Raw genomic sequence first — 17,651 nt, 5'->3', positions numbered from 1 at the left:
ATCTTATTTCGAAAATCGGGCAATAGATGGCTCAGATTAAGGTGGAGTCCTCCAGAAAGGTTGTCAACTGAAGGACACAAACTCTGGGCAAAGCTGGGAAACATGACTGTGGCTGCCAGAGAGCCTAAGACTGCAACAGTGTGGACAAATGTTGGCGCTGCTACCTAGTGCGGGGTTTCGAGTGGACTGAAACATTGACATTTTGTTGGTTACCAAACCAAACAAAGCTGAGGTCAGCCACTGCACTGCTTGAAACAAAGTCAGTGCACCTTGCTTTCCACACAGTCACTCTCTCCTTCCTTGCCTGTGCTCCCTCCCTCCTCTTCACAACAATCACAGCCACTTTAAGGGAATGATGGTTGGGGGAAGAGCCAAGGTTTCTATGTCAACAAAGGGCACCAGAGCTCTATGCTGGTATGCTGGGGAACTTTGGAGAGGGGATGAAGTCAAACTTGTGTGGCTCTGCTGGATACAGGGGTCCTAGTCTCCATTCTACCAGTCCCATAGGGGAACTGGCTCCTGGATTCAGCTAATGATGTTCAACCAGGGCTCACCAAGGGAAGAGCTGACATGACCTTGTGGGCTGGGCTCTCCAAGCCAATTCAATGTATAGTTGCTGCTACTTTTATTATCTAAATGTACAGTAGGAATCAATGTGTTACATACTTGCATCTTGTCATCCTCTATGTACCAGAAGAGATTCTTCTGATTGGGAAGAGCTGCATGTAGAGAAGCATTAGCACTCTTGAGGCTCCATAATTTCAGGTACAAGCCTATGGGACTGATGATTTTGCCCACTGGAGACCCTGACAAGGCGAGGCAAATTCCATCTATAGGTGCCCCTTGGGGTTTTGACTCATAGCTTCCTAACAGGGCTGCCACATACACCCCTTTGAAAGAGCAGCTATTATCTTGCTACTGAGCTCTTGTTGAAGCCAGAAGCCTGACTGATAAAGGCCTGTCCACTCAGCCTAATACTTTCATCTTGGGGTGGGTTGACTTGGGTTGAAGGACACCAAGGAGAAGGGCTCAATAAGTCTTGCTCATCAATGGAAATGGTATGTTCAAGCATACCACTGTTTGGGCGCCAGTAGCATTTTGGCTTTATATGAGAAAGCAGTTACTATATCCCAGGAGCAAAGTTATCCTTTGTCTTCTCTTTCCTCAGGATTTTCTGCTCTAAACAAAACCACTGGTTCAAAGGGACCCTCAATTCAATTTCCTCTAAATGCCTGGGTCTGATTCACTCGCTGATGGTTTGACTACCCTGAGACCTGACAGGAGATCTTGGAGCTGTTCAACCCCAGTGTTAATATGTACAACCAAAAGTGCACAAGGTCACTTCAGTCAGTGGGCAGAATTCAAGGCTACTCTCTTATCTCTTACCAACAGTCCTCTTGATGAACCTTGTTATTTGTACTGACTCTTGGGCTGTTGCCAACAGCCCAGCTCTTTGGTCTGTACTTTGAAAACTACAGATTGGCAGATTAATACACTCTTCTTTGGGGATGTGAACTGTGGAAACAAACCACAGCTGCTGACCCAACCACTTGGGTCTCTCATGTAGATATCTATGGTAGGGGCCGTCCTGAGGAGCTTGACTGGAGTCCAGCTGCTGACAGAGCATGGCACTGCCTTTACTGCCGCTGTTGCTGCCTGTGTTCGTCACTGTACGGGGCATGAGCCACACCCATCGTCATAAACTGGGCAAAGTGGAAGAGTCTATGTTTTTGATGCAAAGGCTACCACTGCATGTCAGACTTGGACTGCTGAAAAAAGGTGACACATTCATTTCACAGGGAGTAAGGATACACTGTGTGAGTGTGGTCCCCACCCACTCCTGGCAATTTGATTACATTGGACTTCTGACCCTGTCTCAGGGCTATTGGTAATGGCTCACTGCGCCTGACACTTTTTCAGCGTTATTGGTCTAGTCCAATCAACTGACTCTAACCACACCACTGTGGCCCCTGAAAACTAATCTGTTTCATGTTTTTGGCTTTCTGGACCATTTACAGTCTGACAAAGGTACACTTTTTATTGCAAAAGTCACTCAATAATGGGCTACTGGCTAAGGTACTTAGAGCACTTTCCATGCTGTTATCCATAGACCTCTGGTATTGTTGAGCATTGGAATGGTCACCTCAAAAATCAACTCAAATAGACCTCTTCTTCTATATCCCTCACCTAGTTCACATGCTTTAATACTAGGTATTTTGGTCACTGAATGGTCTCCAGAAAGGAAGCATCTCCTTTTGCCCACTTCCTAGGTAATGATAAGGACAAAGGGGATAGGAGTTTATAAACCTACTTTGAAAATTCAGAAGTCTACTGTGGGCATGACATGTCTTTCTTTCCCCTACTGACAACTACTGGCTGGCCGGGTTGGTTCCCAGTTGGTACACTCTCTTGGTGGCAGCCCAGCCAAATGGAGCCTATAGGATTTGATTCAAATCTAGTTCAGCTCCTTGAAATTCTCTTATTGGATGGATATGGTCCTAGATTATAAGGATGATGATTACATAGTGGAATACTTGCTCCGAGTCCCCTAACGTGTTCCATAAGGGCCAAAATGGGAGACATAATGAGTGCCTGTATGTTTTAGAAAAATGTTCCTGTCTTTTGTACCTACCCTTCTGAAACAGGAGGGAAGGGGGCAGGCACAACCTTTGAAAGAATGACATAGTCCAAGGACATAACATAAATCAATAGGAATCAAATGGCTCCAAGATGGCAGACAACTCAATTTTGACTAGACCTTAATCTTCAATCAGCAAGCTAAATGACACACCCAGAGCCACTATGACAGTTCCAAGGCACCATCAAAAGACCAAAAAGAGTGGTGGCTCAATTTTTGGAAATCTCCACCTCTTCTCCAAAACAGTTGGAACAATTCTCCCACTCATTAGCCTATGAGATTACCCAGCCCATAAAAACTAACCATGCCACATTTTGAAGCTGCACTTGCCCTCTGCAATGGCTCACACTCTGTCTGTGCAGTATGTTTCTCTCTGAATAAAACCACTTCTTACCTGTCATTTTGTCTCTCACTGAATTCTTCCTGCATTATCATCAAGAACCTTCATTAGGTCCTGAAACCAGGTCTGTGATTTCAATTGAAAGACCAGGGTTTTTGGCTGGGTTCGAGTCCTAGCCACATGAGTTCAAGTCCCAAGCAGGGTTTTGGCTGCGTTCAGGTCCTGGCCACGTGGGTCTGAGTCCCAAGCAGGGATTTGAATGGGTTCGAGTCCCAGCACATAGGTTCCAGTCCCAATCTGAGATAAATTGTTTCCCTTCCAGATAAGAAGTCTTGGTGTGAGTAGGCAGTGACTGGGGAAAAGGTGAAGTTCCCATTTCTGGAATGGGATACACTGATTTTTTTTGGTGGGGGAGGAAAACAATCCTAGCACTAGGAGAAGAAACATCTTGGACCTTGAGAAGCACAGGAAAAGGTGGGGCATTCATGATCTTCTGTCTTTTAGTGAGATCCCTGGGTCTTTACTCATGAAGAAAAACACGGGTGGGGCTCTCCTGAACTAGCAAACACTAAATTTAACTCACTCCTAGGTCTGCCATACCTCACAGGATAACTCTGATCACAACTGCCATTCTCCTTAACTTTAATAAGAAGCCAATTGAAAGTGACAGGGAATGGCCGGGTCTCTGCACCTCCCATGTAAAACGTGTCAATACCTCTGGATATCTTTCCCACTCCCATTCTATTAGCCCTTACTAGTCACCGGCAGGTGGCATAGATAAACAGAACAGTTTGGACTGCTGACCTATAGGCATCCCTTCATTAGCAAGGACTCGATTCAATTATTCGAACTGAACTGGGAACCCTGAGGACTACCAACCAGCTGCCAATCATATTTAAGGGGTTTCAATAATTATCAACAACATTTTATTTCCAGGTACACCATGTGCCCTCCCAGGACTGTATGTACTTCTTTTGTGGAAGTCAGGCATTAGCTTGCCTTCTCTTGAAATCACAGCAGCTTGCACCTTAAGGAAGGTCATAAGAGACCTTTAAGAAACACTGTCTGTAGATCACACAGCCCTCAGATTACTGGGAGAACTATCTAGACTGCAGCTGCCCTTGATTATTTGCAGGGGTTTCTCAGTGGGCTTACTTACTTGTTTGCTATCTGTATGCAACCTGTGGGCAGTTAATTCTTACAGTGAGAACCACTGAATTAGAAGAGGTAGTATAAAATTCTGTCGAGACTTTAGCTGAAGATCGATGACAATCACATCAGTCTGGAAGGCATTCAGGCCAGCCTCAGCTCACTGCTTAGGGTTGTTATGATCAGTAATAATTACCCTGGATTTCTTCCTTGCAGTCCATGGCAAAATATGTGCAACTGCTAAGACATCCTGCTGTAACTAGATTAATACCTTGGGCTAAGGGGAAAGGTCAATACAGAAGCAATATCTAGGAAGCAGCCAAAGTAGATTCTGATGGTTTATGGGATTTGTTCAGCTGATTGGGTCTGAACCCCTGGGGAGCACGGTTAGTAATACTGCAGGTTGGCCTCATTCTGCTTGAGTCTATTGATAGTAGTTTATTAAATGTTATATAAAAAAAATTTTGTGGATTTGGTCCCAGCCTCTGGTGGTCAGATTAATCAGAATGACAAACAACAGTAGAAACAAGGAGTGGATATTATTGGGAGAAAATTCTTTTATGGCCTCTCATAATTCTGCACATCGTATAAATATGGGCACTGACCGCCTCTGATGGGCCGAATCATGGCTCCCCAAAGGTGTCCATATCTTAATTTCCAGAACCTATCTGTCACCTTACATGCCACAGGGACTCTGTAGATGTGATTAACGATCCTACTATCTGGGAGGGACCAACATCATCTTTATAAAAGCTTTATAAGGGAAAGAGGCAGGCAGAAAAGTCACAGGAAATTGATAATGGAAGCAGATGGTCAAGTGATTTGGCCACAAGCCAGGAATGTGGGCAGTCTGTTGTTGTTCAGTTGCTAAGTTGTATCCAAATCTTTGTGAGCCCATGGACTATAGCATGCCAGGCTCCGGCCTCCACGATCTCAGGGGCCGTCTTCAAAAGCTGGGAAAAGCAAGAAATGAATTCTCCCCTAAAGTCTCCAGAGGAACATAGCCTTTCATGCTTAGCCCTTTAAGATCCATTTTGGACTTCTGACCTCCAGAGTTGCAAGATAAATCTGTGTTAAGCAAAATTTGTGTTGCTTTAAGCACTAAAGTATGGTTGTTATGGCAGCAATAGGAAATTTATACAATGTATTTGTTCTATTTTTTCAAGGATATTTGTATAGTGGTTTTTGAAAACATAGTATCTCCCTCCAGAGCAAAGGGATACAAGTTTACTGCACATTTAAAAGATCTGGGCTCCCTACACTTGAGATTACTCTTATAATGCAACCCACTGCATGTACAGGTGCAAGAAAATGCTAATACACTGGCCCCTGCTACCACTGGAACGAAGTCTTAACAGTCATGTGTCTTCTCCCAGTATTCCATGAAGCTCTTAGCTTGTAAGCAGGGGAAAATCTCAAACCTTTCACAATTCTCATTAGATTATAGAACTCACATAAGCTATCATATTATCATCTACCTTTCAAGTCATTTGAGAACCAAAGTTTTAAGAATTATTTGGGTGAAATGAAAGTTTTAAGAATTATTTGGATGAAACGAAAGGACTAGATGACTAATTTTTCTTTAACATGTCTCAGCTTCCTTTGTAAAATACATCAATAAATTGCCTTTTTTTTTTGGACTGTGCTGTGCTTCCTGTGGGATCTTAGTTCCCTAACCAGGGATTTAAACGTGGCCCTTGGCAGTGAAAGCATAGAGTCCTAATCATGGACTGCCAGCGAAATCCCTTTAAATTGCCTTTTTGTGTGTTACAAAGTTCCCCAGCAGCCGGAAACAATTTTTCCTCCCAGAAGCATTATTATTCTCTGAGATTCTTAGATGACTTGCTTTATAGATTTTGTACCCTTTAACTTCCTTCTCTCTGCCTTCAGAGAACACCTAAAATTTCCCCATGGCTCATTTGGTTAGTTTATACAAGATGGCAGACTCTTCACATAAGCTAACCTCTTCTAAGGTCAGGAGACACATTCCAAATATTATGTGTTCTGAATAAATTTCTCCTCTGAAAAGAAATCATAAGGCTTGGAGTTTTACACAGCATAAAACCAAGCTTGAGTCTAATTATAAAAATATTTATCTTTGCATCTGTATGTTTCCAGGAGAACCAGTCTTACCACTTATGTAAGATATTCAGTGCTTGCCCTAGGGACTGTATCTCACATTATCTGTAGTAACCTGTTCATAGGAGAGGTCAAAAGAGTATAGCCTATGAATATTTTTAGGCATTCTCTTAAGGCCTGAATAAATTCAGACTTCTGTTAAGAAATGAGCAGATGAAACGTAACAACAGATTAAAAGCAAGTTTATAACGGAATCCTGGCAATACTTACCTATACTGGAGAAAACCCACAGTAAGGTTCATCATGAGTAATATAATCAATTCAGAATTAAATAAACTTGGTAGTAAAATATGATTCTTTGATAACTGATAACACTTGCTATTCCAATTTGTGATAGAGAAAGAGGAAAAATGTAGGTGGTAGGGATGACCCATCAGCTCTCTGTATAGCTTGTTTCCCAAGGGACATTTGGCAATTTTGAGAAACAGTTGTGATTGTCGTAATAGTGGTGGGGTGATAGTACTACCTGCATCTACTAAGTAGAGGTCAGCTTCTCTGGTGGTTCAGATGGTAAAGAATCCACCTGCAATGCAGGAGACTTGGGTTCAAGCCCTGGGTTGGGAAGTTCCTCTGGAGAAGGAAATAAGAACCCACTCCAGTGTTCTTGGCTAGGAAATCCCAAGGACAGAGGAAACTGGCAGGCTACAGTCTATGGGGTCACAAGAGTTGGACACGACTTAGCTACTAAACCACCACCAGTATTTCTACTGGTTGTTGTTTGTGCTGCCTGCATCTACTGAGCAGAGGTCAGGGATGTTGCTAAAACTCCTATAATGCACAGCACCTCTGCATTGCTTTAAACAAAGAATGCTGTGGTCTCAAATGTCGGTAGCGTCAAGATTGAGAACCCCTGCTGTATAGGAATGACAAAAAATGGTGAGACTGATGATGGAATAGTTCTGTACCTTGGCATCTAGTTATGGTTACACAGGATAAAATTGGACAGATACACACACATGCACAAATCAATGAAGATTTAAAAATACGATAAAAACTGAATAAGCCTTATAGCCCAGTTAACATGTCAATTTCCTAGTTTAATATTGTGCAGCAAAAATTTAAGATGTCACCATAGAGGAAAATTAGGTGATGGGTACACAGGACTCTTTGGAGTACAGTTTTTGCTGCTTCCATGTGAGTCTATAATTATTTCAAAATAAAAAGTTAAAAAAAAAAAAAGAGAGAGACTGTAACAAAATAAGAACCACAGGTGTTTTCTTCAGAGAGGCTTGCTATATAACTCCTTCTCTCGTGCCACTGGTGGCTGGCACAGCTGTGGGAACCAACTGAGCAGCTTGTATTCAAAGTGTATAGGGGCCGTAGATCTATTTGTAAATCCTACCCAATGGTCTAGAGTTTTAGTTGACAAATTAATAAACAACCCTCCTCACCATAAACACTTCTCCAGGATTAAGGCTCAGAAACTTAATGAACATTTCACCCTTTTCCCTTTGATTTGGAAGTAGCCCTAGAGATACTAATGGACTGTTTCTAGGCTGTGGACCACAGTTTAAGATCAGTGTCCTAGCAGAGTTTCTATTTCTCACCACTGCCTCTTTCTCATGAAGTTGCCCCTTTCAACACACTTAACCAAATCCCATCCATTCCTTTACATGTGACTCAAATTCCTTCACTTCACTTCACTTTAAAATCCTTCTCTGACTTTCCTTCCTTCCCCTGCACCAAGCAAGAGGTGAAATAACATTTCCTTCCTCTGAAACTATTGTAAAGCAAATAAGGTTCCAGTTAAGTACTATATGTATGTATCGATATCTATCACTGCGACATAAACCTTGCAGGAGACAAAGGAGAATAAAATATGATTTACTGATTTAAATGAATTTCTTCTCTAGTGGTAAAAGGGACAGTTCAATAATTCATTAACTTTAGCAGAAAATGTTATCATGCCAAGAAATTAGCTTAGGCATTGTGTGGTACATATGACAATCAAGACTTGACCCTGTTTTCAAGGACCTTGTCTAATAAAACAAATATGCACACAACTAAGTATAACACAAGGCCAAATGGGTAAGTGACACCAGAAAGGTAATAAAGTCATATGGGAATATACAGTATTTAGAGAACATGTCTGATCAAAAAACATTATCAGGGGAAAAACTGATAGGGAAAGTCTCATTTCAGGTTAAGTCTTGACGGATGGGTAAAACAATGAAGTAGAAATGAGAGATAAGAATTTCAATTTGCAGGGAAAATGTTGTGTTGAAGCCTAGAGGCAGGAAAGCGCAAACAAGCTTTGAATGCTTAGTGGACTCACTTGATTTAGGGTTAAGATAGGAATGAGATATTATTTTAAAACTCTGTGGAGAGCTAATAGTGACAATTATCTGGGTGTCATAATCAAAGTTTAGTTCTACAGGGATAACATATGGCACCAATAATAAATAGTTTTGAGGATGGTGACTTCAACCTGGAAGCAAGGGAATCTGGAGGAGGTTACTGTTGCAATCTAGGCCAGAATTAATGAGGGTGTGAACTAGACTGGTAACAGGAGAAATAGCTTTAGATAATAGAAGGTATGTTACAAGTGATGAATTGTCAGGTGACGTGTACAAATAATTATGGTGGAGGTCAGAGAAAAAAATGATTCTGCTTGGGTGTTTTCTATTAGGGAAGCAGCAGTAATAATGGGCACGCGGGGAAGGTGTATTGACTTGAAGGAGTGATCCTAGGTGAGAAAAATACAATGTACAAGTATTTCTAGAGATGAGAATAAACTTGTTTGACTGCAGCAGATCGTTTCTATAGAGTAATGGGAGTGAAGCTTGAGAGACTAGGAGTTAAGTTGCGGAAGGCTTTGTACCTACTTAAGAAGCTTGGGCTTCATTTTTGAGACAATGGAAGCATGATCAATGCCTGTTATTTATACCACTTTTGGACATAGGTACCATCTTGTGTTACTATGTAAGTTCCTGGACACAGGATTAAAGTTTGCTCAATAAATTCTTGTTGACTTAATCCATTGACTCATTTTGTCAAGGAAAAATTCTTCTACCATGTGAATAATAACCTCTTATTATAGTTGAATTTTGAATACTGAGACTTAAAAAATGGGATCTATCCACTTACAGATGGCTCATATTCACTTATGAAAACTTAATAATAAAATGTCAGGAATTTTGTGAGCAAGGACCTCAAGTTGGTAGCTTGAGATTGGCCATTTTGCAAGTATTTACATCAAGGGGATTGGGAAATGCTAAAAAATATATCAAAGCTTATTTTCTGATGAGCTGGTTTTTAACACATATCAGCATGACACTGCTTATCTTCCCCCTTCCATTTTTTACCCCACATCCAACTTGCTTCTAAGTTTTTTGAGGGCAGAGACTGAATCTTATTCCTCTGTATCTTCAACATTAATGTACTCAGTGTTTATAATGAATGAAGTATGCTCTTGTAATTTTTTTCTAGACTATTAATAAACAAAAGATATTAAACAGAAAATGCCTCAAATAGACATTTAGACCTCCTGGGCCAAATTGGGGTTTTTTTGTAGTTTTACCAGGACACAGTCAGGCTCAGTCTTGTATGTATTGTCTATGGTTGCTTCGTGATATGAGGGCAGAGCTGAGTATTTGAGACAGAGAACGCATGGCTCACAAAGCCCAACATACCTAGGATCTAGTCTCTGAAAGTTTGCTAATCCCTGATCTAAACCCATGGCTCAAAGATTTCTTACAGGATAGGGCTGTTTCTAAAAAGGTCCATAATGAATTACTATACTGTATATGTTTACAGATAAATTATATTACTTCATAAATCGTGCATAGACATCAAAACTTTTTAGAAATTAATGTAAGACACAGATAATCACAGAGCAGTTTCATAAGTGCAGAGTTAAACGGTTTCCAACGGTGGAACTTTCTACCTTGACGAGTAATGATTACTTCACATCTAAACATATGTAAACAGCCATTCTTTAGCAGAAAGCTCTGTGTAATTTCTTCATGTTGTTGAAAAATGCTGCCAGAAACTTCGCTGATATGAAATGACGTCGCTATAGCAATTTACACGTTCAGAACTTTAGACCCAGATTTCAGAGTGGCTTTGCTAAGAAGTGGACTTCATAAAAGAGTACTTAAAAGAGCCAGGACAGAGTTGGATGGTTTAAGAACAGAAATATAAAGTGTATCTTTGCACATCTGGGTCACGGTGTGGTGTCAAAGTTTACATTTGCGCAATACTGGTTTATAAAGTTTATGTCCAGTGTTGTACATTCCTTGCAAGCCATCTTTAAAGGCAAGTGATGAGGTCATTTCAAGTTTAATATTCTCTAGGGGAAAATTAACTTTCTGTTTCTTATTTACACATGTATTACACTGAAAATAATTTTTGAACCTTTTGTGTCACCTAAAGTCTGAAACAGAGCAGTAAGTTAATTTGATAGAATATAAAATGAACACCTCAGCTACATTGTGCGGTCCCAGCCGGGAGGGCATGCCTTGGATACTATGTTTCTGCCCTAAACATCTTACGGGACAGTATTCACAGAGAATCACAGGTGGGCTAGCGCGCCATTGCCAACATAGGAGGCCTGATCACCTGACCAAACCTGGCTGACCAGGATGGGAGGCTCTGGCCCCGGAGCACTGACTACTCGGAATAGAGCAGGGTGGGCTATAGGGGCGTACTCCGTCCATTAACTTATCTTTCAATTCTAGCGCACCGTGTAGTAAAAGCAAGCGTTTAAAATTTTTAAAGTACGCGAAATTTAAGCACATTTAAATATCAACTACAAAAAACCCTCGCGGGGATTTGCTCCAGACCCTCCTCCCCGTGGGGTACACCGTGAAGCAAGCTCAGGCTCCTAGGGGATGCGCACCGCAACCGCCAGAGTGAGGTGAGAGGGTGGGGAACTATCTGGCCTGCCATCGCGCAGGCGCAATTCCGGCCGCAGAGCCCGGTGGTCTAGCTTCCTTTCCAGTAATTTCGCTAGCCGTGACGTCATCCTCGTGCGCCCTTAACGGTGCCTCCCAGAACCCCCAAATTTATTTTTTGGTGAAAGAGATAAGAAGGAGTGAACTGACCTCTTCCACCCCACTTTGTTTTTAGTCCTTCACTCTGGACGCGCCTACGCTTTGAGCAATGGAGCAGGAGAGGGAAAGAAAAGCACTCAGAGAACCAAACCGCGCCGGCCAGGCATGACTCGGCGACGTCGCCAGCCGCCTTACCCGGCGTGCCCCGCGCGGCGCGGGCAGAGCGGCGTAGGGGGAGGGGCGGGGAGGAGGAAGCGGCGGTGGCAGTGGCTGCTGCGGATGTCGCTGCGACTCATCGCCGTCTGAACACACAGCGGCTGCTGAGCGCCCGACTCGGGCCTGCGCCGGAGCCCACGCCAAGCTCCGCGGCTCCTCGCCCGCCAGGGCGGCCCTGAGCCAGTTGTCACTGAGGTAGCGTGCCCCACATTCTCCGCTGCCCGGCCAGGCCGGCTCTGGCGTTGCCTGGCTCCCGCTCCCTCACCCGCTCCCTCCTTTGCGCCTGAGTCACCGCCGCCGCCATGGCCGAGAATGGTGAAAGCGGCGGCCCTCCGAGTTCCCAGGACAACGCCGCCGCGGCCGAAGGTGCCGGCGCCCCCGCCGCCACTGCCTCCACGGAACCCAAGATCATGAAAGTCACCGTGAAGACCCCGAAGGAGAAGGAGGAGTTCGCAGTGCCCGAGAACAGCTCCGTCCAGCAGGTGAGGGCCGCGCTAGGCTCGGGGCGGGGTGGGGATGGCGGCAGGAGGAGACTGTTTTGCAAGGGCTTGAGGGTAAGGGGTCGTCTCCGGAGGTGCCCTCGGCCTTTCTCCGGGGTCTGATCCCAAATTAGATCACACCCAGGTTTGTGGGTTTGCTCCTGGGGACACCGCAGAGGTTTGTGGCGTGGCCTCTTGGCCTGTTTATGGGGCGCGCCGATGCCGCTCTCCTCGGCGCCTTCCTCTTGCTCCGGCGTCCGCCGACCCCAGCCTCCTCCCTCAGCTCCCCGCCTCCAGCCGCCTCCCTCTGACTCTGCACAAAGGAAAGAGACCCGCCGCCTGGCTCGGGCGGAGTGGAGGCTGGGCGAGGGTTTGGCTTAGCCCGGTCTGCGGTTTTGTCTCTTGAAGGGAAAAAAAAAAAAAAAAGGGGGTGCTCATTGTTTTACCTGCCTGGGGATTAAAGTACATTTTTGGGATGAGGAGCACGTGTGCATTTAGTTCTGCGTTTTGACCGCTGAAATCTTTCCCACCTTCCAGTCTTTAAAGAAAAAAATGAGCTATGACGTAGAAATTGCTTTCAGCCAAATCTTAATAGAACTAGGCTTAAGGAGAAAGGTGGATGACTTCGTTGACGACATGCTGGCTCTGTTTTTTTTTTTTTTTAAGTGTATTTGTCATTCTTTAGATGCCGGTCGTTGGGGAGGTTTTTGTTTGATTTTAGAGGAATAGCAACGTTATTCACATGTTAGCAATTGCAGTCAGATGAAAGAGCACGAACCTGGAGTTAATGGAGGAAATTTAAAAGTAATTTACCGCTTAAAATCTATTTAGGAATACAGTTATTGCAGTTAATTAATGATCTTGAGGAACTTAAATCATTTTAGTTTTTGTTAAATATACGTCCCAGAGTATTTCCGTAATTACTGAATTGATCTCAGACAGTTGGTCAGCAGATACCAAGACAGTGTGAACAGTTTATGAAGAAGCAAAAATGAAACGTACCTGTAAGTTTCCCTGAAGGAACAATAAATAATTGCGATATTTGTTTATATGATTATGAACGGTGGTGTGTTCTGTCAAGTAGTAAGAATGTGTAGAAACTATGACCACCTTTTGAATCCCTATTTTTTTGGTCTCTCAATTGTCCTATAAAATTTTCCCTTAATTTTTAAAGTATTTTCCAGCGTACAGGAAAGTTGGAATAATTGTGCAGTGAACTCTCATGTGTCCATCACCTACATTTAGCATCTTGCTTTATTTGCTTTATCAAACAATTAATCATTTATTGGTCAATTTTATTTTTTGGATGCAATTCAAAGCAAGTTGCAAGTAGTAGTACATGTTACGCTTTTAAACTGTGGTGTTGGAGAAGACTGTTGAGAGTCCCTTGGACAGCAAGGAGATCAACCAGTGCATCCTAAAGGAAATCAGTCCTGAATATTCATTGGAAGGACTGATGCTGAAGCTGAAACTCCAATACTTTAGCCACCTGACGCGAAGAACTGACTCATTTGAAAAGACCCTCATGCTGGGAAACATTTAGGGCGGGAGGAGAAGGGGATGAAAGAGGATGAGATGGTTGGATGGCATCTTGGACTCAATGGACATGTTTGAGTAAACTCTGGGAGTTGGTGATGGACAGAGAAGCCTAGCGTGCTGCAGTCCATGGGATCGCGAAGAGTTGGGTACAACCGAGCAACTGAACTGAACCATTGAGTTCAGGTTTTCAACTTAAAATTTTTGAAGGTAAATTTGACTTGCAGTGAAATGCAGTCAGTTGCCATTCCAGGAGTTTACACAAATACATACACCTGTGTAATCCGAAGTCTTCTGGTGTCTGCTTCTGAATATGCTATCTAGGTTGATCATAACTTTCCTTCCAAGGAGTAAGCAAGCGTCTTTTAATTTCATGGCTGCAGTCACCATCTGCAGTGATTTTGGAGCCCCCAAAAATAAGGTCTGACACTGTTTCCACTGTTTCCCCATCTATTTCCCATGAAGTGATGGGACCAGATGCCATGATCTTAGTTTTCCGAATGGTGAGCTTTAAGCCACCCTTTTCACTCTCCTCTTTCAGTTTCATCAAGAGGCTTTTTAGTTCCTCTTCACTTTCTGCCATAAGGGTGGTGTCATCTGCATATCTGAGGTTACTGATATTTCTACCAGCAATCTTGATTCCAGCCTGTGCTTCTTCCAGCCCAGCGTTTCTCATGATGTACTCTGCATATAAGTTAAATATAAAGTTTCACATAAATGGTATACAGTATACACTCTGTTGGGTAAGGCTTTTTCATTCAGCTTAGGGTTTTGAGACTCATTATTATGTTACTCCTTGAAAGAAAAGTTATGACCAACCTAGATAGCATATTGAAAGGCAGAGACATTGCTTTGCCAACAAAGGTCCGTCTAGTCAAGGCTATGGTTTTTCCAGTGGTCATGTATAGATGTGAGAGTTGGACTGTGAAGAAAGCTGAGCACCGAAGAATTGATGCTTTTGAACTGTGGTGTTGGAGAAGACTCCTGAGAGTCCATTGGACAGCAAGGAGAGCCAACCAGTCCATTCTAAAGGAGATCAGTCCTGGGTGTTCTTTGGAAGGAATGATGCTAAAGCTGAAACTCCAGTACTTTGGCCACCTCATGTGAAGAGTTGACTCACTGGAAAAGACTCTGATGCTGGGAGCGATTGGGGGCAGGAGGAGAAGGGGATGACAGAGGATGAGATGGCTGGATGGCATCGCCGACTTGATGGACGTGAGTCTGAGTGAACTCCGGGAGTTGGTGATGGACAGGGAGGCCTGGCGTGCTGCGATTCATGGGGTCGCAAAGAGTCGGACACGACTGAGCAACTGAACTGATTAAGTGTCATCAGTAGTTCTTTCTTTTTTATTGCTTTTTGTCTTCCATTGTATGAATATACCACCATAATTTATCCATTTTCATATTGAAAGTCACCTGGACTCTTTTCCAGTTAGTTGCTCTGAACATTTCTGTACAACTTTTTGTTGGATGAATGCTTTTATCTCTAAGGAACTGTGGGGTTTTTTTTTAAGTGCTTGTACTTTACAATCCCACTGACAGTGCATGGGAATTCCTGTTGCTCCACATTCCTACAAACATTTGATAATATCAGTCTTTTTTATTTTTGTTACTCTAGTGAGTGTGTAGCCATGTTAACTTTTGAAGACCGTAGTTGTTTCTAGGATTTCAAGTTCAGGTCTCCATTATTCTGACTGCTTAAAGCAGCCGTGTTTAAGCATTTTACTGTAAAAGATTAGAAAGAAAGTCAATATTTTGTAAATAGAAAAATTCACTTAGATCAGTTTATTATACTATTACCTGTGAGGATTTTTAAACTTTTTTGATGGTGAAACTAGAATTTCAAATTCTGTGGAAGTTTTAGTTTTACTCCTCTGTAACCAAAGTAAAATTTTAACAGATAAAGTCTTTCTGCAGCAATTTTTTCTCATGGTAGTTCAATTTTTATTTTGATAAATACTTTCTTTTGAAGTAGAAAATGTTATAAAAATTTAAGCTTATCATTCATTGCATTAAGAACCTGAAGACAAATTGAACTACCTGTGGGCTCTGTTAGGGGAAGTACATTTGCAAAAATGTACAAGAATAAGAAAAGTAGTTTTTACATGGTTTGAAAAATTCTACTTGAACACAAGAGAAGTTCTATCATCTATAATTTTAAGTTTTTCTCTGAGTGTTTCACAGATTTAAACTGTTTACTACAGATTAAAATTCATCAATAAAATAAGCTTAATGACGTTGAGATTTCACTGAAAATTTTTTGTAAAAAAATTGGCAAGTATTTGGTCCTGAAAGTTCTTATGTAATCTTAAAGGTAAAAAGGATAAGCAGAAGACCTACAAAAAATAATATTGAAGGCTTAGGCTTTCTATCCCATTTTCTACAGTTTAAAAATCTGTTTTCTGTGTAATGTAAATTCTTTTACTACACTGTGCCAAAATAGTATTAGGGCTTCTGTGATAGCTCAGTTGGTAAAGAACCCGCCTGCATTGCAGGAGACCCTGGTTCAATTCCTGGGTCTGGAAAATCCGCTGGAGAAGGGAAAGGCTACCCACTCTAGTATTCTGTAGTATGTATATGAGTGTTCTAATTGATTGAATGAAATTATATTACATTTCTTGGATAAGGTATTAACAAGTTGTAAGGTGGTTACTAAGTTTCTTATTTTTCCCTCTGTTTCTGTTTGTAACAGGGAGAAACAGGATACTTTAATACAGTTTGTATTCAATTTTAACTCATTCCAGGTTGATGATAAAGCTTATAGTTTTTGAAATTAATGTGAAATTTATTTTTTCATTGAGTGCTCAATGGGGTAGTGTTTAAATTTCTACCTAAAGGTTGTTGGAATATAAACTTTTACTATGTCTTTCCAAGGTGGTTTCATTAGTAAGGGTTTTCATGATATAAGTAAATAGATTTTTTAAAATGTGTAATGGCAAAATCCCTGTGTATGAGATTATGTTTTCTCTTACTTATTCATTATTTGCTATTGGAAACAGTTTGAGGATTTCTAAGTGTCAGCAAGCAAGATGAAGTCCAGGAGAATGTTGTGGTTAAAATTAGTGCAGAGAAAGGACGGGACTTCTATATACTAGCTCCTAACTAGGTTGCTCTGGGATTTTTATAGTTCTCTAGACTATAGTCTTAAGATTTTGAACTACAGTCATCTGAAGTAATCAGGCAGTGTATTGTAGTTTGGGGAAATATCTTCATCACTTGAATCTTTTAGAAAAATATTAACATAATGTACATGTTATTAACATACTTAGATATAATGTACATATTGTACTGAATAGAATTGAACTTTTCCTTGATAGGGGAAATTACACTGACTCAGGGTCATTATCACAAACATCATTTAAAACAAAGACTTTATAGTGTAGATCTAGAACTTCAGTCCACAGGCATGCCTCAAGCCATGTCTAACTGTTGAGCCCTTAAAATGTGGTTGGACTGATTTGAAATGTGCTGAAGGGGTAAAATACACACCAGATTTTGAAAAATTGTGCCTGGTTTCTTAAGAAGCACAATGTTTCCAAGATTTATCTGTGTTGTAGCATGTACACATACTGCTGAATAATATTCCAGCGTATGTCACATTTTATTTCTCCAGTTGATTCATTCATCAATTGATGGACATTTAGAGTGTCTCTGCTTTTTGACTATTAGGAATAACGCCAAGGTGAATACTTACACAAGTTTTTTGAGGACATATTCTTGAGCATATGCCTTTTGAGTTGAATTATTGGGTCATGTGATAGCTGTCTGTTGACCTGCTCTTGGGACTGCCAAACTGTTTTCCAAAGTGGTTGTACCAGTTTTTATTCCTGCCAACAATACATGAGGATTCCAGTTACTTGCCATTGTCTGTAGCACTTGTTACTGTCTGTCTTTGTAGCTTTCCTGCTATGGAGCGTTCTGTTGTTTTGTTGTGTTGTTTTGTTTTGTTGTTTTGTTGTTTACTCAAGCAGCAGTTCTTAATATGGTCTGGGGGTCCCCATAGCCCTCCTAGGAGGATCATAAGGTCAACACCACTTTCATAATTTCCCAAGATATTTTTTTCACTCTAATTTTCTCAAAAACAAACTACATACTTTTTCAGAATCTGCAAGATGTGGGATAGCAAGACAGATGTAAAATTCCAGTTGTCTTCCAGTATG

The 17,651-nt window shown here is 41.7% G+C and overlaps 1 protein-coding gene across 1 annotated transcript in view; it reads left to right on the top strand.

The window, feature by feature from the left end:
• Positions 1 to 11,498: 11,498 nt before the first annotated feature.
• UBQLN1 (ubiquilin 1) overlaps positions 11,499 to 17,651 on the top strand; it is a 53,508-nt gene continuing 47,355 nt past the window's right edge. The window contains exon 1 of the mRNA XM_052644505.1: positions 11,499 to 11,958. Within this exon, the coding sequence (XP_052500465.1) occupies positions 11,779 to 11,958 (180 nt within the window). The 5' untranslated portion in view covers positions 11,499 to 11,778. The remainder of the gene's footprint in view (positions 11,959 to 17,651) is intronic.

This window comes from Budorcas taxicolor, chromosome 8 (assembly GCF_023091745.1).
Source record: "Budorcas taxicolor isolate Tak-1 chromosome 8, Takin1.1, whole genome shotgun sequence".
Taxonomy (NCBI): Eukaryota; Metazoa; Chordata; class Mammalia; order Artiodactyla; family Bovidae; genus Budorcas; species Budorcas taxicolor.
The sequence above is the reverse complement of the archived record's forward strand: the minus strand, read 5'-3'. Positions and strand labels throughout refer to the sequence as shown.